Below are 24,126 nucleotides of genomic sequence, written 5' to 3'. Positions count from 1 at the left end.
GACAGTTGTCAAGTGAAATCCAGTATTCTCTGGAAATGCTGAAGAATAACAACAACAAAAACAGGATTTAAGTTTCCTTAGGAGTACAGCATCCCTAATTAGACATCTGGTTGTGGTCGAATGTTTCTGGCATGCAGCAGTTACTACCGTCCTACTGGAGTTTGTCGTAATCTTCCTACAGACAGCACCTTTTGCTGGCACTTGGTTTCTACCTTCCCCAGGACTCAGCATTCTTCTGTGGTTTCTGGCTAGTGCTCCTGACTGTGCTTTGTCCCCTTCCTGAGTCAGCTAATATTTCATTGTGTTTTCATGGCAGCAACATCATTAGCTCATGTTGTTGCTGCATTTTCTGTGATGGCTCTAATTTTGGGGGGGGGGAAAAGGTTCATATCTTTTCTGTTTAAGATTTATTTTATCTATTGTGAAGGCTGACTGCAGGATGCTAGAAGGAGAAGAGAAGGAGGGAAGGGGACAGAGGGAGGATGAGGAAGTAAGCTTTCATTGGCTGGTTCACTGCCCAGGTGGCCCCAATGTTCAGGGCTGGGCCAGGCGAAAGTCAGGAGCCTGGACCTGCATCCTGATCTCACGTGTGGGTGCAGAGGCCCAAGTACTTGGGCCACATCTGCTGCTTTCCCAAGGTGCAGCAGCAGGAAGTTGGAGTGGAAGCAGCCTGGACTGCAACTGAAACTCTGACTTGGGATGCTGGTATTGCAGCAGGTGGCCTAATGTGCAGCGCCACAACACTGGCTCCGGAGGTTAGCTCCTGAGTTCCTAATTGGGTGTCTGCTGTTCTAGACTACCTTGTTTCTTCATGGTTTCCACCTGAAAGGCTCTTGGCACTAGTCATTCCAAAGGACTATAAGCTAAACCGGGGGCAGGAAAGGAGGAGGGCCACAGGAGAGAGAAATTAAAGCTGTGGGGCCAGGCTGGAAGTTCAGAGAAGCTGGCTGGGCATCCTGGGGGCGGTGTGCTGCTTCTCTGGAAGGACTTCTGTCAGTTTGTAAGCCGTGATAAGACAAAACTGAGGGAGCAGATTGGCTAAATCCTTACTTTGCATGCACTGGAATCCCATATGGGTGCCGATTCAAGTCCCAGATGTTGCACTTCCCATACAGCTCCCTGCTTGTGGCCTGGGAAACCAGTTGAGGATGAGCCAAAGCCTTGGGCCCCTGTACCATGTGGGAGACCCGGAAGAAGCTTCCTGGCTCCTGGCTGCAGATCAGCTCCATTCTGCTCATTGCAGCCACTTTGGGAGTGAACCAGTGAGCAGATTTTTATGTCTCTCTTTCTCAGTAAATCTGCCTGTCCAATAAAAAGAGATAAATCTTTAAAGAAAATACATTATTAATGACTGATATTTATATGGATGCACTTAAATTGCTTTGTTAGGCTCTACTATACTCAAGTATAGGGACTTTGGCTTAATTAGTACTTTATTGCCAAAGTAATGTCTTAAATTTAAAGTTTTGCCTTGGGGCTGGCATGGTGATATAGCGGTCTCAATCCTCTGCCTGTGGCAGCAGCATCTTAGATATGGGCACTGGTTTATATCTTGGCTGTTCCATTTCCCATCCAGCTCCCTGCCTGTGGCCTGGAAAAGCAGTCCAGAATGGCCCAACGCCTTGAGTCCTTGCACCTGCCTGGGAGACCTGGAAGAAGCTCCCGGCCTCTGACTGGCCCAGCTTTTTCCACTGTGACAATTTGGGGAGTGAACCATCAGATGCAAGATATCTTTCTCACTCTCTGTAATTCAAATAAAATAAATAAATCTTTAAAAGAATGAAATACTTCCTCAGTTAAAATTTTGCTGCTTGAATTTAGTGCCAAGGATATGGAGGATTTGTACTGGTTTTTAAGAAAAAATTATTTATTGGAAGATCAGATGTACAGAGAGGAGAGACAAAGAGGAAGATCTTCCATCCACTGATTCACTTCCCAAGTGGCTGCAACAGCCAGAGCTGAGCCAGCCTGAAGCCAGGAGCCCAGAGCCTGTTCCTTGGTACAGGGTCCTAAGGCTTTGGGCTGTCCTCGACTGCTTTCCCAGGACACAAGCAGGGAACTGGATGGGAAGTGGAGCAGCTGGGACACAAACTGGCACCCTTATGGGATCCTAGCATGTGCAAGGCGAGGACTTTAGCTACTAGACTACCACGCTGGGCCCTGAACTGCATTTATACATTTAAGGTATTGAGTAAAAACAGTGTTACAATCTAATTTATTTAGGTAAGGCCTTAATAACACTCATTTCATCTTGGATCAATGAGTGAATGCTTTATAACTTTCAGCCTGGCAGAGCCTTACACAAGTGCCAGTCCTTCTTATACAAATAATAATTAAAAAATCAGGATGGTTAATGGGTACAAAGTTAAATAGTTGAAGAGGAGGAGTGCTTTCTTGTTCCTTTTTTTTTTTTTTTTTTTAGCTTTTAAGAATTTAATTGAGGGCCCGGCGGCGTGGCCTAGCGGCTAAAGTCCTTGCCTTGAACCCCCCGGGATCCCATATGGGTGCCAGTTCTAATCCCGGCAGCTCCACTTCCCATCCAGCTCCCTGCTTGTGGCCTGGGAAAGCAGTTGAGGACGGCCCAATGAATTGGGACCCTGCACCTGCGTGGGAGACGCGGAAGAGGTTCCTGGTTCCCGGCATTGGATCGGCGCGCTCCGGCCCATTGCGGCTCACTTGGGGAGTGAAACATTGGATGGAAGATCCTCCTCTCTGTCTCTCCTCCTCTCTCTGTATATCTGACTTTGCAATAAAAATCAATAAATCTTAAAAAAAAAATTTTAATTGAAAGGCAGAGTGTCAGAGATACCAGTCTTGTATCCTCTCACTCACCAAATGCCTGTGCAGGCATAGCATGGCCAGGAACCCTGCACTCCGCGCTGAGTCTCGTGTGTGGGTAGCCTTGTCTGCTGCCCCCCAGGAGGTGCATTAGCAGGAAGCTGAATCACAGACGTTCTGCTCTGGGTGCAGGCATCCCAGCCTGTGGCTTAACCCACTGTGCCACCATACCTGCCTTGGGGAAGAGTAACTTAGGTTACTGTATAGCACAGCGAGGCAGCTGTGGTTGGAAATGACTGAGTGAGCTAGTGTAGAGGGTTGAACCTGTTCACTTATTTGAGAAGTGGCAAATTTGGTTTCCTTCCCAAATATCCTGAAGGGCTCTGTGCCATGGCACTGGCCCCTACACAAATAAGTTTATAATTTAATTCAGTTTTGTTTATAATACTCTGATAAATAATTTAGAGTGTTTTGTAATTTTAGGGAAACTTTATAAAAAATTACTAAAATAAGCTTTGCTACAATTTTTAAGAGACTTGTTTGTTTTTTAGCATGTTTTAAGTGGTATGTTTATTTTGTATGCATGTTTCTTGCTATTCTCCCTCTCTCACACATACCAGCTGCATACCTTAGGAAAGAATGCAAGAAAGAAGGAAGATGGTGGGATTGATCACTTGTTTTTCAAAGTTTAATTGCAGGGTTGTTTTCCATTCTTTCTTTCTTTTTTTGTTTTGTTTTGTTCTTGGAGACGCAGTAACAAATGCCAACAAAGACTTTCCACTTCAGTAAAAGAGAAGTGCATCCAGAAGCTGATCATGTTGTGTACTTTTTCACTTCCTAATGTTAACGTTGAGAACCTTTCCTCCCACTGACTCCCATTACCTTAGATGAGGAAGTTTGTTTTACACTTCTCAATTTATACACTTAATCTATTTGTGATAGACAGGCTTTGTTGTACTGAACAGCTATTATTACTGAGTAACTTTTATTAAAATTCCTGGTGAAACTTACATGATTCAACAATAAGTGTTGATATACTTGCTGATAGTGTTTGTTACTACTGGGTATGTCTCATAAACTTGAATTAGACTTTACCGACATCCCCGTGACAGCTAAATGTTTAAGAAATTTGGACATTTACATTGGTTACTGCTCTGGTGAAAGAGTAAAGCAGTTGCTTCAATTTCTGGCTCCTGTCCTTGCTACCAAACAATGCTTCTAGAAGAGAACACGAAAATGGTCAGTTATTCAAGTTGAGTCTAGAAAAGCAAAGAATCTCCCCCTTTTTGTTATGTTATTATTAGTTTGGTTGAATCTCACATTGCCTTAATTTAATGTAATGAATGTTATTAATATTTGATGAGTAGGTTAACCATAAAGAATATGTGCATCCTCAAGTTTAAGTTAACGTAATACCCAGAAAATGAGTGTGTTCTGATTCATTTGTCAATTTTTTAGAGTTAATTTAACTCCTTTTTTTTAGCACTTGCTGACAAATGATTCTACAGTGTTTTGGTTAATTTATTTAATATATATTCTGGGCTTTGTATAGTTTGAATGTTGTTTGTGTCAAGGTGTTAAATTGTAATCCACTCTGCATGTGGCAGCAACGGCTGGAGCTGGGCTAGTCTGAAACCAGGAGGCAGGAGCTCCCTTCAGGTCTCCCACGCAGGTGCAAGGTCCCAAGGCTTTGGGGCATGCTCTGCTGCGTTCCTAGGCTATTAGCAAATAACTTGATTGGAAATGGTGCAGCTGGGATACAAAACGGTGCCCATATAGGATGTTGGTGCTTGTAGGTGGAGAATTAACCAGTTGAACTGGCCCCTGTTGTAGAGTTTTTTAGCCATCAGGGTTAGTAGTAGCAGACGTAGTGGACTGAGTCAGCCACATTTAGTATTCCTGACCGGTGCCTGGGGGCAGGGGCTTGTGGTAAGTTTGTAAATTGTTCATGACAGAAACTTGGATAATATCACTCATGCATTTCTGTTGAACAGTTCGCTAGCCTTTTATTCAAGTATTCCTTTCTCTCTTAAGGGTAGCATTTTATTTTATCAGATGCAATGAAAGCATCAGACCAATTTCTCTGCTGAAGCCTAACTGGAGGTGTAAAAGAAAAAAAAATAGGAAATATTTTGGAATCATAAAAATGCAAAGCTCAATAACCATAAGAGAATTCAGACTGTCACTATTATGGAATTTTAGAGTGAGGAAGGATTAGTAATTACCAACCATTGGTAGAGGCAGCTTTCTTTCTTTCTTTTTTTTTTTTTTAAAGATTTATTTTATTTTTATTACAAAGTCAGATATACTGAGAGGAGGAGAGATAGAGAGGAAGTGGAGCTGCCGGGATTAGAACCAGCGGCCATATGGGATCAAGGCGAGGACCTTAGCCGCTAGGCCACGCTGCCAAGCCCGAGGCAGTTTTCTTAAGAATTTGTTCCCGCAGCAGTATTTTGCAGGACGAGCAAAGTTTGGGATCTGTTGCAAGAAAGATAGAAGGGAGGCTGGTAAAATAAGCATAACTCTGGTGGAATATAGAACCACATGCAACAAAGTAGAAATGAAGATACAGAAGAGAATCAGTGATTAACTGCACAGGCTATTGAAATAAATGTTTATTACTCAAAAGGAAGTAAGTGTTGCTTTTTAATTTTTTCTCAGTAAACTCCATTCCTGATGGCTTGTTTACTTATGTTTTTCTTTTATCATGACAGTCAAATGAAAGACAAAAGTTGGTTGTGAATTTTGGTTGATTTGAGATCATTCTAAGTTTCTTGGGTTTTGTTTAAATGAATTTTGAATTGAGAGTATAACCTGGTGATGGCCTCTAATACCTGGCTTTGAAGTTTCTTGTGTTCTTTCCTGATGAGCTGATGATGAAAAAAATGAAATTTGTGATTTGATTTTAGGAAAGCCAGTGAAGGTTTGAAGAATATAAACCCAGATGACGAAGTGCCTTCTATGCGATTGTTGGCCTATGGTAAGTTAGAACTACATGGTGTTATTAAAAAAGCAGAATTGGTGTAAAGATACAGAATTTAATTTAATTAATTAAATTTAATTTAATTTAAAGATACAGAATTTATATTCTGTATCTTTATAGATTTATATATATACACATATATATGTGTGTGTGTATTATAAAGATTTATTTATTTTTGTTAGGCAGATTTACAGAGAGTAAGATCTCTCCACTAGTTCACTTCCCAGATGTTCCCAAAGGCTGGAGCTGAGTTGATTCGAAGCCAGGAGCCAGGAGCTTTTTCTTGGTCTCTCACATGGGTACAGGGTCCCAAGGACTTGGGCCATCGTCCTCTGCATTTTTCCAGGCCACAGGTTGGGTGCTGGGAGGGAAGTGAGCAGCCAGGACATGAACTGGTACTCATATGGGGTGCTGGCACTTGAAGGTGGAGGATTAATATGTTGAGCCACGGCTCTGGCCCCAGGTTTATATTTTTATAAAATAATGATATTTTATTACTGCCTTGGCCTGTTATCTACTCTTCTGGCTTTCCTGGTTCCTTACATAGAGGAAAGTGATTGCTAGTGATCTTTATCTGTATGGTCATTAAATGTAAACTGGAGCATGCACTCTAGTGTACTAAATGTCCAAGTGGTTAACTGTTACTTTCTCTGGGTGTTTACCAAGACTTTGTACTAAGAGAACTCTTCATAGTAATGTATGTAGTTAATACCTCTGCATGTTATTCTTTCACAAATATGTGTTTAAAAAATGTGTGTAGATCCCTAAACTGAATCACCCCTGTTTGGCCCAGGCATCATGCCTTGTAATACACAGTGCCCCTTATACTCAGCTCCTATTCCAAGCCACCCAGCTTTATTGATTGCTGTCATAAATAAAGGCAACTTTGGGGCCTGGCGGCGTGGCCTAGCAGCTAAAGTCCTCACCTTGAATGCACCGGGATCCCATATGGGTGCTGGTTCTAATCCCAGCAGGCCCACTTCCCATCCAGCTCCCAGCTTGTAGCCTGGGAAAGCAGTCGAGGATGGCCCAAAGCTTTGGGACCCTGCACCCGCGTGGGAGACCCGGAAGAGGCTCCTGGTTCCCAGCTTCGGATCAGCGCAGCACCGGCTGTTGCGGTCACTGGGGAAGTGAATCAACGAATGGATGATCTTCCCCTCTGTCTCTGCTTCTCTCTGTATACCTGACTTTCCAATAAAAATAAAATAAATCTTAAAAAAAAAAAGGCAACTTTAGCATCATGTGCTCCTCTGCCTCACTTATTTCTGTTGTGCCTTTCTAGATCTTTTTCTTTTATTTATTTGTTGGTTCCACTGTCCATTTCTTCTCCTCTTACCTTTTCTCTTTACACTCATCAGTTAGCCAAGCACTTGGCTTTCCAGAGCTGGCTGAGGCTGTCCCTGCGCTTCAGCAACAGCAGGCACATAGTAACCTTTGGGGATTTGATTTGAAGAGAAGCCATGGCAGGGAAAGAGTTTAATAGTGTTTTCCTTCTTCAGTTTCTGGTTTAGGCTTTGGAATCATGAGCGGAGTATTTTCCTTTGTGAATACCTTGTCTGACTCCTTGGGGCCAGGAACGGTGGGCATTCATGGAGACTCTCCTCAATTCTTCCTCAATTCAGGTATGTGTGCTAGAAATGCAAATATTTAGGTTTCTGTGCTAAATGACCGTCCTTTTTGAAGTTCAGTGACTTAGGATTTATGTTACACCTTTAAAAGACGGAATACCTAACCCCTTTAATGTAAAGAAGCTAGGAAAATAAGGATTTTTAGAGTGTTTTCAAATTTGAGTGGAATTCGGCTTGCATAAAATTTACTTTTTGACTATACTAACACTATTGCTGTATTGTTGGAATATCAGAAGTAAGTTGTCATAGACCATATGTGTTCTGGTTGTAAGATTTTATGTTTATCTCCAATAGAAACACTTATCTGTAATTATCTTGGCACCTTTTGAAGATATGCAGTATAATTTAATCTTTTTTTTAATTTATTTTATTTTATTGTATAGTTCTTGACAATCTTTACATAGTTAATTATGATTAACAAAAAAAGGTTCAGGGGGTATAGGAAAGTGGGTAATACTATTATGTCCATATTGTTTCCATCGTGTATCTGAGGTAAAGGGGGATATTGAGGGAAAAGCCCCACCCGGTTTCCTGCCCACCCCAAGTCCCGGATGTGGGGCATGCTCTGAGATATTTGCTCAAGTTGTTTTAATAGTTCTCCAGTTATGAATCACTGCCAGTTTCGCTCGATGAGGTCGTCCGCTGATTGACACAGTCCATCATAGGGTCTTCATTTGCCCGGTATTTCGCTGCCAACATACAGCTGATATATAAGCACAGGGCCCGGCACAGTCCATCGCCCCGATCAGCTGGTGGTTTCAATTGCTGGGTTGTTTCTGTTTTCAGTCTCGAGTTGCACTGGAACCAATGGATGTTGCAGTCCAGTCTGGTTCTGCCCAGCACATACTCGGCCCTTCAACCAGTGGGAGCTGCAGCCTAGTCGGGGCGACCCACAATAACCCCTACCAGGCCCGCCTCCTACCCTGGCTTGCCAGTATGTGTAGCAGTAGACCAGTCTGTCCCCATTTGGCTCTTGTACTTGTCAATGGGTATTAAAGCTTAGTTCCATCTAACCAACTCAACCATCCAGCCCTCACGGATGTTGTTGAGTGCCTCTCTGTCTAGCCATCCCAGCCCCCATCCTAGTTTTCATGCCCTCCCGTGGGAGTAGTAACCCCAGAGGGGGGAACCCACTATTTCCCTCCCGGGTCTCTCTCAATCCAGGTTGATGCACTGTTCGGGTGGTTCTGTGGTTTGACTTGACAGAATTAGCCCCCAGTGCCAGCTTCTGCCATCTGATGCTGTGGCTAAGCCCTAACAACCCTCACCCACTCTAATTTATGCTTGCACCAGTAGGAACAATCAGCCCAGCCTGGCTTTTCCCTGATCTAGTCCACATGCGACGCACAGGTGTTGCAGCCCTGCTTAGTATGCTCTGTCCCCATCCCAGCCCACGCTCTCCAGTGGGAGTAGCTGTCCGGCGAGGGGACCAGCCCCTTAATCCCCCTGCCAGCTCTGCCCCTCCCTTCCTGGATCTCACGTATGCTGGTTGGGTGCTACAGTCAAATCCAGTACGGGCAACCACGCCCTGACATTCCATAATGTGTACTGGTTTTGTCGCGACCAAACCCGGCTCAACCCACACTCTGTTCTGGTGATCGGATTTGCCAGTGGATGACATGAACTGATTCAGCCTGGTCTGCCCCTGACCCATGCTGAATGTGTGCCAGTGGGAAACTTTCCATGGCTATTCTGGGCTGTTTATAATTTAATCTTGAAATCGAAAGAAAAATGATAATAGATGAGTTGATCTTTTTATCTAAAGATGTGATATAGAGGGACCAATTAATTTCAGATTTCTTTTTCATCCCCTGGTGAAAAATTGTCATGGTGCAATGATCACACATTTGAGTCTGTAATGTACACATAATTAATGAGATTTCTACTGACTTTTAGAAGGCTTTAAAAATTATAAGGGAAAATCCATTATATATTTAATTATTTCCATGACAGTTCTGCCATTGAAGTAGATGACCCCATATACACATTGTTTTAGTTACATCATTATTTAGTGTCTATGCTAAAACTCCTTGAGGAGCTTACCCTCTGGTAGGGAAATAAAACAGAAAAAATGAGTAGATGTTCCTTTCAGGTTCTAGCCGAAAGAATAGGGGGTGAAAGGTAGAGGCAGACAGGGTGGAGACCTGTGAACTCACATTGCCCACTGGGGTGTCCGCAGCCCCAAGTTCTCAGTAGACGCCTTGTTTGCTCCACTTCAGACCTTGAGACCTTGGTGTCCCTGGCCTAGATCACCAACATTACCCCTAACTGCTCAGTGTCCTCCACACACTGCACACTACATGTGAAGCTGCCTTTTATTTTTATCTTGCTACTAAGCAAATCCTTCCCTTTTCAAAAACATTCTGACTTCCTAAGGCCTGCCTGTAAGGAAGCTGTGTCAGTGGTCATACTTAGCCATCCCTCCAACATAGTGGATTATCTCCCTTTTAGACATTCTGTAGAACATTTTCTGGCACATTCTTCAGCACTTATGTTTTTTAAAACAAATGTAGCATTACTAAAAGTCTGTTACAGTATAATAAAAATTAATAAAACGTGAGAGATGTTACTGATACAGCTTTCTGTGTTCTCTTACACAGTCTGTTACACTGCTAGGCAATTTTTTTGGTCTTTAAGTTTTACCATCATCTTTCACTAGATGGTGCTAATTCCCTAAAAGTGTGAGCTAGAGTGTTTTCATTTAGAAGAAAATTAAAGATTTTGAGATTGTATCTGTACTTTCTATGAATTTAACAAGCTCAGTATTCAATAATTTATTAACATTAGTCAAGTCAGAGTGGTAAACTCACTGTGCTGTGAATTGGTACCTATGGAATGAAAGAACAGCTCTTGTTTTTTACCATGTGCATGGTTCTTACTGTTGTATCAATACCCTTAAAGATATAACTGTTGTGTAATGAGTATTTAAGAAAACCTTATGTATTTGTTAGACATTGTTATAGTTTATATCTTATTTATAACTGTGTTTCTTAGACATTTAAAATTTTTCAGTTAAATTTAGTTTGTTTTATTCCACTAGAAATTCCCAGTAATAATAAGAAAAGAAAGTGAGAAATTCCTAATAATCAGAATAAACAAAGAATATTGAACCAGTGATTATCTCTGTTAAGCATGTGTTAAGATGTATGCTACATGATATCTGTGTGCACAAAGGTTTTACAGATAGGCATACTTTATCACACTTTACATAATGTATATGTATAAATTAACTTTTAATATATGTGGTTGTAAATTAGCATTAAATTTTATTAGAATTATTGCCCTTTCTCAGCAAAACTATGTGGAGTGTAGAAATTGGAGCTCTAAGTTCAAGTCTTACCTTGGCTTGTTTTTTTCTTTTACAGTTTAGTTTCTAATATTGTTTACATAGTTGAGAGGGATGCATGCTCATGTGTGGGGAGGGTTGAAGTATGAAGGAAGGTGGGTGGGACAAATGCTTCAGTTTTTTTCCCTGTGTCCTCAGTGGGAGAAGGGGAGGAGGCTGCTCCTTGCTGTCAAACCACATTGGCACCCAGGGATAGGGAACAATCATTGATGATGCTTTAGAGACCTTGATTTGGGGAAGAGTGTTCTGAGGGTGACACTTGAGTGGATTTGATAGTTCTGAAACATTGTTAGCCTCATAGTAACAAGGTTGGGAAAATCGTTGCAAGGTCTGTTGGCTGACCTGGTTGGTCCATCTTAGTGCATCCCCTGGAACATGTTTACAAAGCTTCGCCAGGAGAGTGGTTCTGCTTTCCTTTCGATGAGGTACTTGATGCGCTCTGGCCTAGATGAGCTGCCTGTCATTTCCCCTGTGTGCATGTGGGCAAGCCGTCCACTGCATAGGCATCAGCAGCTGAGGAGGCCCACATATATTGTGATTTTTCCCAGCGGCCAGGGTTTGAGTTCAGCCATCTAATTGGGGAGTCCCTTAAGAAACCTTACCTCCTGTCATCTCAGACTTGACTCTTGTGTGTGCCAGCCAGTGCAGGGTTAGAGTCAGCTCCTCACCTACACCAGCCAATGCTCATAGGCCAGTTCCATCAGAGCCAGGTCAGTTCTGCCTTTAGCCTCATATCTCATGTGAACTGATGGGTGTGGTGTCCTAACCCAGCCCAGTCTGCTCCAGTCCCAGCTGTTGATGGTGGGTGTAGCAGCCTAGCTCAGCCTGACCCAGTTCTGGCCTTCATGTGAACTGGAAGCTGTTGTGGATTAACTGAGCCTGGCCTGCACCCCATCCTGTCATTCGTGCCAGTGTGTGCTGTTGACTGGCCCAACCAAAAGGTGTTACAGCCTGACCTGGCCTGCTCCCAGCTCTGGCTGTTGTGCTCACCAGCAGGAGCTGCATTCTATCAGGGGAGTTCCCCAAGTTCTTCTACCAGATTAATTTCAGCCCTGTATCTCACATGTGCCAGTGGGGGCTGCAGCCCAGCCTAACATGATCTTCCCTGAGTCCTGGTGCTTACTGTTGGGTGCTTCGGCATAGCACAACTGGCCTGTACCCATTCTGGCTCTTACTGGTGCGTGCTACAGCCTAGCTCAGCTGGCCCACCCCCCAGATCTGGCTCTCACATGAACTGGCAGGTGCCATGATTAGCCTGACCTGTCCCACACTCATCTTACCTTTCATGATCATCATCAGGTGCTGAATTCTAGCCTGGGTCTGGCTTGCCCCCAAACCCAGCCCATACGCATACTGAAGGGTGCTGCAGCCTTGTCTAGCCTGGCCCACCCCCAGCTCTGGCTCTTGTACTCACCAGTGGGAGCTGCAGCCTAACAGGGGGAGTCCCCAGAGTTCTCCTACCAGGCCAGTTCCCAGCCCCCAATCTTGCATGTGCTGGGGGGTGCTTCAACCCAGCCTGGCTTGGCTTACTTAGTCTCAGCTCTTGCTGGTGGATGTTGCAGGCTACCCCAGCCAGGCATTGCCCACACCCTATCCTGGCTCTCATGCCAGGTCCAGGTTCAGCCCACGCAGGTGCTGTATACCTCCTTGGTTTGGCTTGCCCCCAACCCTGGGTATTATGCTCCTCAGCAGGAGCTGCAGCCTAGCAGGTCAGTTCTCCATGTTCCCCCACCAGGCTTGCTCCCAGCCCTGGATCTCACATGTGCTGGCAGATGCCACGGCCCTGCTTGGCATGGTCTGCCCTCAGTCCTGGTCTTTGCTTGTACTGGGGGCAGCTGCAGACTGGCTGTGCCTGGCTTCTTCCCAGCCACAGGTCCTGCAAATGTTAGATGAGTTCTGTGGTCCAGCCTGGCACAGCCTGGCACCATCCCCAGCTCTCCACAAACTGGTGGATGCTGCAGTCCCACAGAGGTGAACCACAAGTCCCCTACAGAATTTGCCCCTGACTTGGCCCACCTCCTGCCCTGACGCCTACAGGTGGGTACTGTGGCCTAGCCCTGCCAGGCACGCACCCCATCCCCAGCCTCAGTTTTTGCTAAGGGTAGTGGATGATACCATTTAGCCCATCCCAGGTCTCCCACATGGATGAGTGCATTGACCTGACCCAACATGCCTTCTGGTTTCCCTACTCTAAACTAATATGTCTCAGCTTCCTCACTTACCTGCAAGTACAGTGGCCCAATCTGTGGAAGACCCCGGAAGTCTTTCCTCCCCTGTCAAACATACCCACTCCAACATGTCTCCAGATTCCCATCTTCAGGCAACCTGCAGCATCCCTGCCTGGGGGGTTTGGTAGCATGTCCTGGCCTGGCGTTCTCTGCCTTCCCCACATATCTTAAAAAGAATAGTCAACCATGCTGACATGCTGGTGTAGTTTACACAAACTTGGCATTAACCAGGCCTAGAGGTGCCCACCAACTGCTAGCTGCTTTTCTCCCAGCAGTTTAACACTTGCTAGGTATAAGGCAACCTAAGCAGTTGTCTGCAACCATGGTTTGTTCATTTGGTATTTAGGGAAAATTTGTTTATTTAGTCATTCTACAAATAACAATTACTTTTATTGATTATGTGTTAGAAAGACAACCCAGTTAATGTCCATACGTTGTACACATAGTAAAAGAGGAATAAAAACAACACTTAGAATGAAATGTGATACATTCTACAGAATGAAGAAGGTGAGAGAGCCATGAGGATCCACAGAGTGGCTCCAAGTCCCTCGTGTATGCTTTAGTACGCCACCTGTGTAACATTTATCACCATTGTGATGAATTGGCTGATGATGTGGCTTGTTGAAAGTCTCTCTAGGTGCTAAGCCACATGGGCAAGGGCTCCATCTTGTCTCATTGACTGCTGTTTTCCTAGCACCTGGTGGAGTCCTTTATTTCCATGGCGCTCATTAAATGCCTTTTGAAGTGAAAGCTAAGTTAAGGTGACAGAGGAAGTGTGGTTTGAGTGGAGATGTAGGTAAAGGATACATAATAGCTAGGTGGGTCAAAGAAGGGGCTTGTCAGGGAAGCTGTCCCAGGCACAGCAAGGAGGCGTTCTTGCTGCTGGAGGTAAGAGAGATGTGGTTCTGGGCAGAGCTAGCGTGGAGTTCCATCTAACCCTTCAGTTTCTCATGTCTGTCATTTAGGAATTAAGCACAGTTTATTTAAGAAATGTATATTTAAATGCTTTATACACTCTAAAATAAACTAATAGGGGCCAGTGCTGTGGCACAGCAAGTGAAGTGTTAGCCTGCAGTGGCAGCATCTCATGTGGGTACCAGTTGGGAGTCCTGGCTGCTTCACTTCTGATTTAGCTTCCTGCTAATGCACCTGGGAAGGCAGCAGGAGATTCCGCAAGTGTCTAGGACTAGCCACCCACACAGGATACAGAGGAAAAGCTCCGGGCTCTTGGCTTTGACCTGGCCCAGCTCCAGTTGTGTGGCCATTTGGGGAGTGAACCAGAAGATACAGGATATCTCTGTCTTTCCATCTTTCTGTAACTCTGGCTTTCAAATAAATTTTAATTTTTAAAATTTGGAGTAAAAAAGTTAACTCTCAATTGTATTCTAGGATAATTAGTTTCATAAATGTGGAACAGTTAAGACTAGCCATTAAATTGTACATTTAAACATGCTGTAATTATAAATTAAAATTCATTGTTTTTTCCTTATATTGCTATTTGGCTAAAAATGGAAATATAAAAAACATTTGCCAGCTTATAATCTGAAACAGATCATTCAGGAACAAGTGTATGTGTGTGTGTATAAAGTGCAAACTGAAATGTATGACTTCTAAGCTAAACAAAAAGGTTTCATCCATTTTGGCTCATAAAGCAATATAATAGTGTTTATGATTTTGAAATTTCACCAAACCCTTTTCCCCACATTAGTTCCATGTGATGCATTCTCTTGAGTTCTTCCCATGACAGCTACAATAACAATTCTATGATCAGGACCTGATAGATCCACATGTAGAGCCAGTGGGGTTGAGGTTAGGCCTTCTGCTCAGCAAGTCTGGAAACAGCTTGAACATGCACAGGGTCCTTCGGCAGGAAATACTGTTTCTCTATAGCATAGAATGAAGAACAGTGCTAGGACCCATCCAGGTTAGCAGTCAGAATTTCCAAAGACACAATGTTTGGATAAAAATAAGCTCCTCTTTTATCAGCTCTGCAATATTTTTTCCGTAAAGACCCAATTAAGCCGTCAGTCTACAAAATTTCATGCCAAAGACAAGTTGACAAGCAGAGCTTCCAGCAAGACGTGCATCAGGGCATCATAGAGCCAGCTGCACGTCCTGCGGTCTGCCAGCCCAAGGGCCCAGCACGCGGCCCAGCACACAGCCCAGCACACAGCCCAGCACACAGCCTGCCACTGGCAGCAGTGAGTGGCTGAGCAGCTCCAGTGACTCACTGTCACCCCAGCTCCTGACAACCACAGGAACCTGGAGACAGGGGAGAGGGGAGAGAATCAATAAATTTTTATAAAAATGACTAGTTATGTTATCAAGATAGAGATTTTGGTTGTCAAGATGAAAACAAGAGTTGAAAATAATTTCTGTAATACTATATTAAATTTGGGTTGTTCTCTTCTGAATTACTTCCCTTAACAGTGGAAGAAAAATGTCTATAACTAGTGCTCAGTGAAAAAGACTCTTTTTTCAGCATCCCCAAACCATTTCATTTCATCTTTTTCTTGGTTGCTTGCTTGCTTGCTTTTGTAGTTTTAGCTCTTCCATCTGCTGGATTCACTCTGCAAGTGGCTCAATAGCTGGAGCTGAACCAATCCAAAGCCAGGAGCCAAGAGCTTCTTCTGAGTCTCCCATGTGGGTTCAGGCTCCTAAGACTTGCGGCTGTCCTCAACTGCTTTCCCAGGCCATGAGCAGGAGGAGAGCATATGGGACACATACAAGTGCTCATAAGGAGTGCTGACATTTGCAGCAGAGGATTTGCCAATTGAGCTGTTGTGCTGGCCCCCATTTGATTTCTTTTAGGTGTATTTTTAAGGCAGTGCTCTTATCTAGATAATTTAAACTTAAAAAAAATTGTTTTTGTATTTGAAGGGTAAGAACAATAGGGAGAGATGAAGAATCTTGCATCCATTGATTCACTCCCCAAATGTCCACAACAGCCAGGTCTGTGGCAGGCTAAAGCCAGGATCTTAGAACTCTGTCTCCTACATGAGTAGCAGGTGCTGAGTACTTTGATGATGCTCCACTGCCTTTGAAGGTATGCAGGCACGTTAGCAGGCAGCTGGACAAGGAGCAAAATGGGTGGGACTTGAATAGGCATTCCAATATGGGCTGGCAGCAGCACAGGTGGCAGCTTAGCGCACTGAGCCACAATGCACGCCTAGTTTTAAATGTTTTAGTTTACTAAAAATTTTACTAAAGCATCACTAATGAAGTCACTACAGGCTTAATTTTGAGTATTATGAGTTAACAGGAATGCTGATGAAGTTAAAAATTCGTATGGAACATTGTCAGTATGATAAAAGATCTAGAAGCTGTTTAAGAGGAAAGTAAGAGATTGCATTTCCATCACAATTTGTCATTTCCTATAATAGAATTATATACATCCACATCCTTAAACTTTCCTACCCCTTGACTCTGAATTGGCCAGGCAATAGTAGATTGTTGTAAGTCAGAGGCTTAAAAAAGACTTCAATGTGGGCCCGGCGGCATGGCCTAGTGGCTAAAGTCCTCGCCTTGAACGCCCCGGGATCCCGTATGGGCGCTGGTTCTAATCCCAGCAGCTCCACTTCCCATCCAGCTCCCTGCTTGTGGCCTGGGGAAGCAGTCGAGGACGGCCCAAAGCTTTGGGATCCTGCACCCACGTGGGAGACCCGGAGGAGGTTCCTGGTCCCGGCATCGGATCGGCGCGCATCTGCCCGTTGCGGCTCACTTGGGGAGTGAAACATCGGATGGAAGATCTTCCTCTCTGTCTCTCCTCCTCTCTGTATATCCGGCTTTCCAATAATAATAAAATCTTTAAAAAAAAAAAAAAAGACTTCAATGGTTGAACTGTGGCCATGCGTCCTGAAAAGAACATGCCCTAGTAGCGAGTGCCCTCTTATACTGGCCCCCTGAAGGGACACTGTATGGTGGACCTGCAGTGAGAAGCCAGCTCCAGCAGCCTGCAGCAGGGCTGTGTAACTGGCCCAGCCTTCTCCAGCAAGAGCACAGTCCATGTTTATTAGATTTGGGAGCGTTTGAAAGTAAATCCTTGTTATTGCAACTATTATTCATTTATTTATCTTAATGAGTCACAGAGTGTAAGGAAACAGACATCTTCCATCTGTTTCCAAGTTGGCCATAATGGCCAGGGCTAGACCAGGGTGAAGCCAGGAGCCAGAAGCTTCATTTGGGTCTCCTACTTGGGTTGCAGAGGGTTCAAACACTCAGACTGTCAGTGCTTTCCTTAGACTACTAATAGGAGCTGTGTCAGAGGTGGAGCAGCTGGGACACAAACCAACACCAGTTTGGGATGCTGGCATTGCAGACGGTAGCCTTATGTGCTGAACCACATGTTGACCTTGAGTTTCCTTTTTAGATATAGTGTAAGAATAATCTCTATAATGTGGCAGGTTTTTGAAATGTTGAAACTTTTAAATGAAAAATTGGGGGCTGGTGCTGTGGCTTGGTTGGTTAGGTTATTGTCTGCAGAGCTGGCATCCCATAATGACATTCATTCAAACCCCAGCTGCTCTATTTCTGATCCAGCATCCTGCTAAATCACCTGGGGAAGCAACAGAAGATGGCTCAAGTCTTTGGGCTTTTGCACCCACTTGGAAACCTTGGATAAACTACTGGCTCCTGGCTCTTGGCTCTGGGCTGGCCTTTGGCACTGTGGCCATGTAGCAGGTAGTACACCAATGGATGGAAGATCTCTCTCTGCTTTGTCTCCATCTATCTGTAACTCTCCTTTGCAGATGATCTTTGTAAGTAGGACTATCTCAATAGCTGCATTACCAAAGCGGCAGAGAAAATATGTGTAAACCTCTTAATGATACAGAGAAATGATTGACAGTAGAGTTTAATCAACATTTTTATTATTTTCTGGATTGATCAGAATCTTAGTTTCCTATGGTATGTTATCACAGCTGCCATTATGTGACACAGTGATACTCTATGTATTCTTTGTTATTCCTTTTCCTTTCTCTTTAAGATTTTTTGTTTTATTTTTATTTGAAAGAGTCACACAGAGACAGAGGGAGAGAGAGAGAAACTTCCATCCACTGGTTCACTCCCCAATGGCACCAGTGACCAAAACTGAGCCATTCTGAAGCTAGCAGCCAGGAGCTTCTTCTGATCTGCCACTTGGGTGCAGAGTCCCAAGGACTTGAGCCATCTTCCTCTGCTTTTCCAGGCCATTAGCAGGGAGCCGTATTAGAAGTGGAACAATTGGGACTAGAACCATTACCTATATAGGATATGGGCACCACAGGCAGAGGATTAGCTTGTTAAGCCACCATGCTGGTCCAGAGTCTAATGTTTTCTACTTTGTCCATAGTTCTCATTTCTTCTTCCTGTGTGAAATGGCCCTTTTTTTTTCATCCTCTGCTGCTCTGAATTCTTGAGTGAATTTCAGAGGGTTTTTTCAGTAGCCACGATGAGCAGTTTAGTACTCTGTGAAGATGATTCATATTGGACAAAGTCACATTTTCAAGCATCTAGTATGGTATCATTCTACATTTTTTTGGTCTACCACATAAAAAATTTATCATTTGAAGGTGAATAAAACCACTGTGTTTTCAGCTGGCTGTCTTGCTCAGTTTAGCCTTTTTCAGCTACTACACCTTGATCCCAAATAGCTCTATATCTGTTCTGGAAAGAGGGACTGGGTAGTTATCGTTCAATGATCTGTTCCATGCTGATTTCTCACCAAGGACACTACTCACTGCTGGAATCACTTGTCTACCTCTTCATAGCTCTTTTAAAGAGAGTACGAATATCCGCATCAGGGCCACTGTGTTGCACAACTTACTGGAGAATTGTTCACGTTGTAACATGTTTCTTTGGTGTACTCTGAAATTTTCCCAACACTGTTCCTGGAACAGATTTTATTTCCCAGAACCAGGCTTTTCTTATATGCGTAAGTATTTGGAAATCTTGGAGTTCTTTGGAGCTAAATCATGAGGTTTACCTTACTGGGTGGATCTGTTGGGTTTGATCACCTTCTTCATGATTCTGAAGTCATCATTAAGGACTTAGGCTTGAATATTTTTCTTCAGGTTAAGATCCATTGTTTCATGTGGTAAGCTGTTTTTTTTTTTTCCATCTCTGATGGGACTTTGTCCTGAAATTCTGAAGAACAGCAATTTCAGAAACTGCTGACTTTTCATCATGAGTTCTGAAGGATCAGAAGACAGTAGAACTGCATTTTTCAGGGGGGCACCGCCCTGCAGTCTTGCTCTACTTAGCTGATGCAGTTCCATCCTTCCAGTTGGCAATAAGGCCAGTTCCTCCCATTTCTTGTAACGTGAGCCCATTTCTACTGCAGATCTTGGTCTCCAATTTCCAGTTAAATCTTTGTTCTTATAGCCTTGGTTTTGCTTTATTGATGGCCCGAGGAATAGGTGGTTTGAGAACCCTTTGGAGGAGACATGCAAAGAAAAGATAAATGTGTTGGTGCTAAAACTGTTTCAGACCAGAGACAAGAATGGAAAGGTTCTAATTCATTTCATGATATCAGTGCATTAATTGGAAATAATGGAAGCTGAGAGCCTACATTTACTGCCTGCTGCTTCAGGGAGCTCTGACCCTCAGGCTCCTGAAAACACTGCCCTGGGCACCGCGTTCCCAGTAGCAACTACAGTGGATGTGTTTTGGTATAGTTTTAGAACAGTACTTTGGGAGACAGAAGTTCATAAGGAAGTTTCAGATATTTCTCAATGTGTCACATATGAAAAAAACAGAGTTTTGTTTCTTTAAAGAAGCTTCCAAGGATCAACAAGCAGTAGTCAAAACAGGATTTCTCAACCTCAGCACTGTTAACATTTGGATCCAGCTAATTCTTTGCATGGGGGTGGAGATACTGGGAGCTGTCTTACATTTTATAGGGTATTTAACGGCCTTCTTGGCTTCTTTCTATTCACTGGATGCCAGAACTATTCTCCCCCAGGTTCTCCAGGCGTGATAACCAAAAATGTTTGCAAACATGGCAAAATTGTCCCAACTGAGAGTCACTGAGATAGAGCAAGGCAGACTTGGTGTGGGTTTAAAAGACTTCCACAGTGGCTGTGTAATGAAATAAGCTCCTAAAATGCATGTATTTGAAGTGGATCCTGTGGAATTGTTTTCATCATGTGGGGGAATTGGATGAGATAAATTCTGATCTGGCTCCCAGAGCTGAATTTCTAAGTGATGAGCTGATTTGAGGAGAATGTTTCATTATTCCTCAATGTTTGCTAGGAGAACTTTAAACATTAACTCCTATCCCTTGCAGTCCATTCAGCTTGTAAACATGTTTTGGTAGTGTTTTCGTATGTATAAAATCATAAGTGCTATTTAAACACTTGCAGTCATTTAAGTTGCGTTTGGGACATGTTCTGTATGATCTTATTAGTATTAAGGGACAATAATGTACCTTTCATACAGCCATGTAAAATTTGAGTTGGATTTGAAATGGATTTTTTTATTTTTGGACAGCTTTATTTGATTTTTATATGTAATAATAAATCAGGTCACAGAATTGAATTCCCTTACAATTTTTAAAGCCAAAAAAAATTTTTTAAGTTAAGTTCCCGTTAAGGAGAGTCATTTTCAAAAACGTTTGATAAGTTCTGGGGCCTGACTTCTACTCATGTTATGTCATTTGGGATCTCTCAAGAATGTTGAGTGTTTCTTCATCTAGAGACGGAGAGTCTTCCTCTTCACAGAATCCTGAAAGCGTGCTCCTTTCTGTCACCTGGAAAAAATGATCCAGAAACTCATGTCATGCCTGGGTGTAACTGAGACTGACTGTAGGCTTTGAGAAGGCTTGGCCATGGCTGCCACCACCTGGCAACAGTTCTTGGCTGTCTCTAACCACCAATTGTAGTCACACCAATGTTGTCCGGGGAAGCTGGAGAGCAGCAATTTCCATGTTCTCCGGGATCCAGGATGAGCATCAGTTGCTATCTTAGACCGTTAGTTTTGCAAGGATGGAAAAGTAGGTGTCTGGAATGATGAAAAGAGAGACAAGTGTGAAATGAGGGTGCTTAGATCTGTGTGCTAGAGTACTTAAGGTGTATTCATAGCCAAGCAGAAAATGTTTCCTTTTACTTTACTTAGAAACACATTAGACTGAAATACTCTCCACCAAGGGAATTTGGTTTAAAAGAGTTTTATTTATATTTTTAAAGATTTATTTATTTTTATTGGAAAGGCAGATTTACAGAGAGGAAAGCCAGAGGAAAAGATATTCCATCCATTGGTTCACCTCCCAAATGGCTGCAATGGCTGGAGCTGAGTTGAGCTGGAGACTGGAGCTAGGAGCTTCTTCCAGGTCTGCCACAGCGAGGCAGTTTCCCAAGGATTTGGGTCATCCTCTACTGCTTTTCCAGGCCATAAGCAGAGAAGTGGAACAGCCAGAACACCAAGTGGTGCCCATATGGGATGCTGGCACTTGCAGGTAGAGGATTAACTAGTTGAGTCATCGTGCTGGTCTGGTTTAGAAAATTTTAAAAGAGTAAATCCATTATCAAACCTGTTCGCTGTGGTTGGCTGTTTTTAGAAGAATGTATTCTGAAACTATAGAAATAATGTAAGTTCCATTTATACATTTGGATTTTGATATTCTTTTAGCTTGTAGAAGGTTCTTTTTTTTTTTTTTTTTCCTACTCGTAAGAAAAATACTTTAGGGCCTGGTGCATTGGCCTACTGGCTTAAGTCCTTGCCTTGAATGTACCAGGATCCCATATGGGTGCTGGTTCTAATCCTGGCAGCTCCACTTTCCATCCAGCTCCCTGCCTGTGGCCTGGGAAGGCAGTTGAGGACGGCCCAAAGCCTTGGGACCCTGTACCCATGTGGCTACTGCCTTCGGATCGGCTTAGCTCCTCTCTGGCCATTGCGGTCACTTGGAGAGTGAATCATTAGATTAAAGATCTTCCTCTGTCTCTTCTCTTCTGTAGTATTTTAAGAAATGTCTGAGAGATGTCTTTTAGATACCATATTAAAACAGTAAGCTGAAAAGATGGGGCAAGGTTTGTGTACTGTGGGCTGTGTGTGTACTCTGATAGGTCCCGTCCCTATAGCAGTGCCTGGCTCATTCTGAATAAATACAAGTACATATGGTATGGTATAATGGAAAAGAGGATGACGAAGATGATTCTGTGAATAATACAAAATCAGAGGAAGAATTATTCTGTACAAATGAAGAATACGTTTTTAATATATAGCCAAGAGCCCAGGAAACTTGGAAAAATGTGTCATGCCTGTTTGGCTTGTATTCCTGCCTAATAGGGTAACTCACTAAAAACCCTGGCTTATTCACCTTTGAATCTGTAGACCATAACACATAGTAGCTGCCATTTTTAAGCAGCTGTGGTTTTGGAGTAGGCATTGTGATGCTGCAGGTTAAGGTAGCTCTTGGCCTCCCACATGGGAGTGCCAGTTTGAGTCCTAGCTACTTGGTGCTTCCATTCTGGAGTCCTGATGCAGAACCTGGCAGTCAGTGGATGATGACCAACTGCTTGGGTCCCTGCCAGCCATATGGGAGACACAAATGAAGTCTTGGATCCTGGCTTCAGTCTGGCCTAACCCTGCCTGTTGCAGGCATTTGGGGAGTGAACCAAATGATATTACCTCTTTGACACTCTGCCCTTCAAGTAAATATGAACAAATCTTTTTAAGAGACTGGCATTGTGGTGCAGCAGAGTGAGACAACATTTGCAATACCTAAATCCCATATCAGGGTACCAGTTAATTCAGGTGCTGGCAGTTACTTTTTTGATCCAGCTCCCAGACGTCGTGCCTGGAAGAGCAGTGGACAGTTGTTGAGAAAAATGGATAGAGTTCTGGGCTCCTGGCTTCAACCTGGACTATCACACCCTTTGCAGCCATTTGCGGAGTGAACCAGAAGATAGAAAGTCTCCCCATGTCTTGCCCTTCCTCTGTCTACTCTGTCAAATAATTAAATATTTAAAAAAAAATGTTCTTAAAGAATGTCTACAGGGCCCAGCGCAATAGCGTGTGGTTAAAGTCCTCGCTTTGAATGTGCCAGAATCCCACACATGGGTGCCAGTTCTAATCCCAGCTGCCCCGCTTCCCATCCAGCTCCCTGCTTGTGGCCTGGGAAAGTAGTCGAGGATGGCCCAAAGCTTTAGGACCCTGCTCCCGCGTGGGAGACCCAGAAGAGGCTCCTGGCTTTGGATTGGCTTAGCTCCAGCCATTACAGCTGCTTGGGGAGTGAACCATCAGGCAGAGGATCTCCTTCTCTGTCTCTCCTCCTCTTTGTATATCTGACTTTCCAATAAAAATAAATAAATCTTAAAAAAAAATGTCTACAGTTGTGGCTGGCATTATGGTGTAGCTGTAAGCCATCATGTATGACGCTGGCACCCCTTATGGACACTGGTTCATGTCCTGGCTGCTTCACTTCTGGTCCAGTCCCCACTATTGGCTGGGAAAGCAGTGGAAGGTGACCCAAACGTTTGGATCCTTACAGTCCATATGAGAGACCTGAATGAAGCTCCTGGCTCCTGGCTCTGGCCTGGCCCAGCTCTGGCCATTGTGGCTTTCTGGAGAGTGAACTAGCTGATGGAAGATCTTTCCGTTTCTGCCTTTCTCTCAGAAACTGTTATTTTCAAATACATGCATAAATAAACATTTTTAAAATGTCTGATTTTTCAAAAAGCTGAAGCTTATATGCATTACTCTTTGCAACAACCGTGTAAGTATTATCCTTATTTGATAAATAAAGGCAATAGAAGTTTAGTTTAAATGGCCTGCCCAGTCCTGTTTAGTGGAGCTGGGAATCCAACTCAGGATTGTCTGGCTACAAAGATACTACTCATAATCTTCAGACCAGACTTCCCAGATACTTAGCAACTATATAATGATTATTGTTGTTTTAAAAGCTTTTAAAAATATTTATTTTTATTGCAAAGTCAGATATATAGAGAGGAGGAGAGACAGAGAGGAAGATCTTCATCCGATGATTCACTCCCCAAGTGAGCCGCAACAGCCGGTGCTGTGCCGATCCAAAGCCAGGAACCAGGAACTTCCTCCAGATCTCCCACGCGGGTGCAGGGTCCCAGGGCTTTGGGCCATCCTCAACTGCCTTCCCAGGCCACAGGCAGGGAGTTGGATGGGAAGTGGAGCTGCTAGGATTAGAACCAGCGCCCATATGGGATCCTGGTACAT

At 43.7% G+C, this 24,126-nt stretch overlaps 1 protein-coding gene across 5 annotated transcripts in view; it reads left to right on the top strand.

Moving 5' to 3' along the window:
* APH1B (aph-1 homolog B, gamma-secretase subunit) overlaps positions 1–24,126 on the top strand; it is a 105,969-nt gene that overhangs the window by 5,375 nt on the left and 76,468 nt on the right. For all 5 annotated transcript variants that reach the window (XR_009245590.1, XM_058665729.1, XM_058665730.1 and 2 more), the window contains exons 3-4: positions 5,688–5,758; positions 7,261–7,383. Coding sequence is in view for 4 of the 5 variants with exons in the window: in XM_058665729.1 (XP_058521712.1) it covers positions 5,688–5,758; positions 7,261–7,383 (194 nt within the window). In the remaining variant the exon portion in view is untranslated. The remainder of the gene's footprint in view (positions 1–5,687; positions 5,759–7,260; positions 7,384–24,126) is intronic.

The sequence above is a fragment of the Ochotona princeps genome, chromosome 6 (genome assembly GCF_030435755.1).
Source record: "Ochotona princeps isolate mOchPri1 chromosome 6, mOchPri1.hap1, whole genome shotgun sequence".
Taxonomy (NCBI): Eukaryota; Metazoa; Chordata; class Mammalia; order Lagomorpha; family Ochotonidae; genus Ochotona; species Ochotona princeps.
This window is presented reverse-complemented; position numbering and strand designations above follow the sequence as displayed.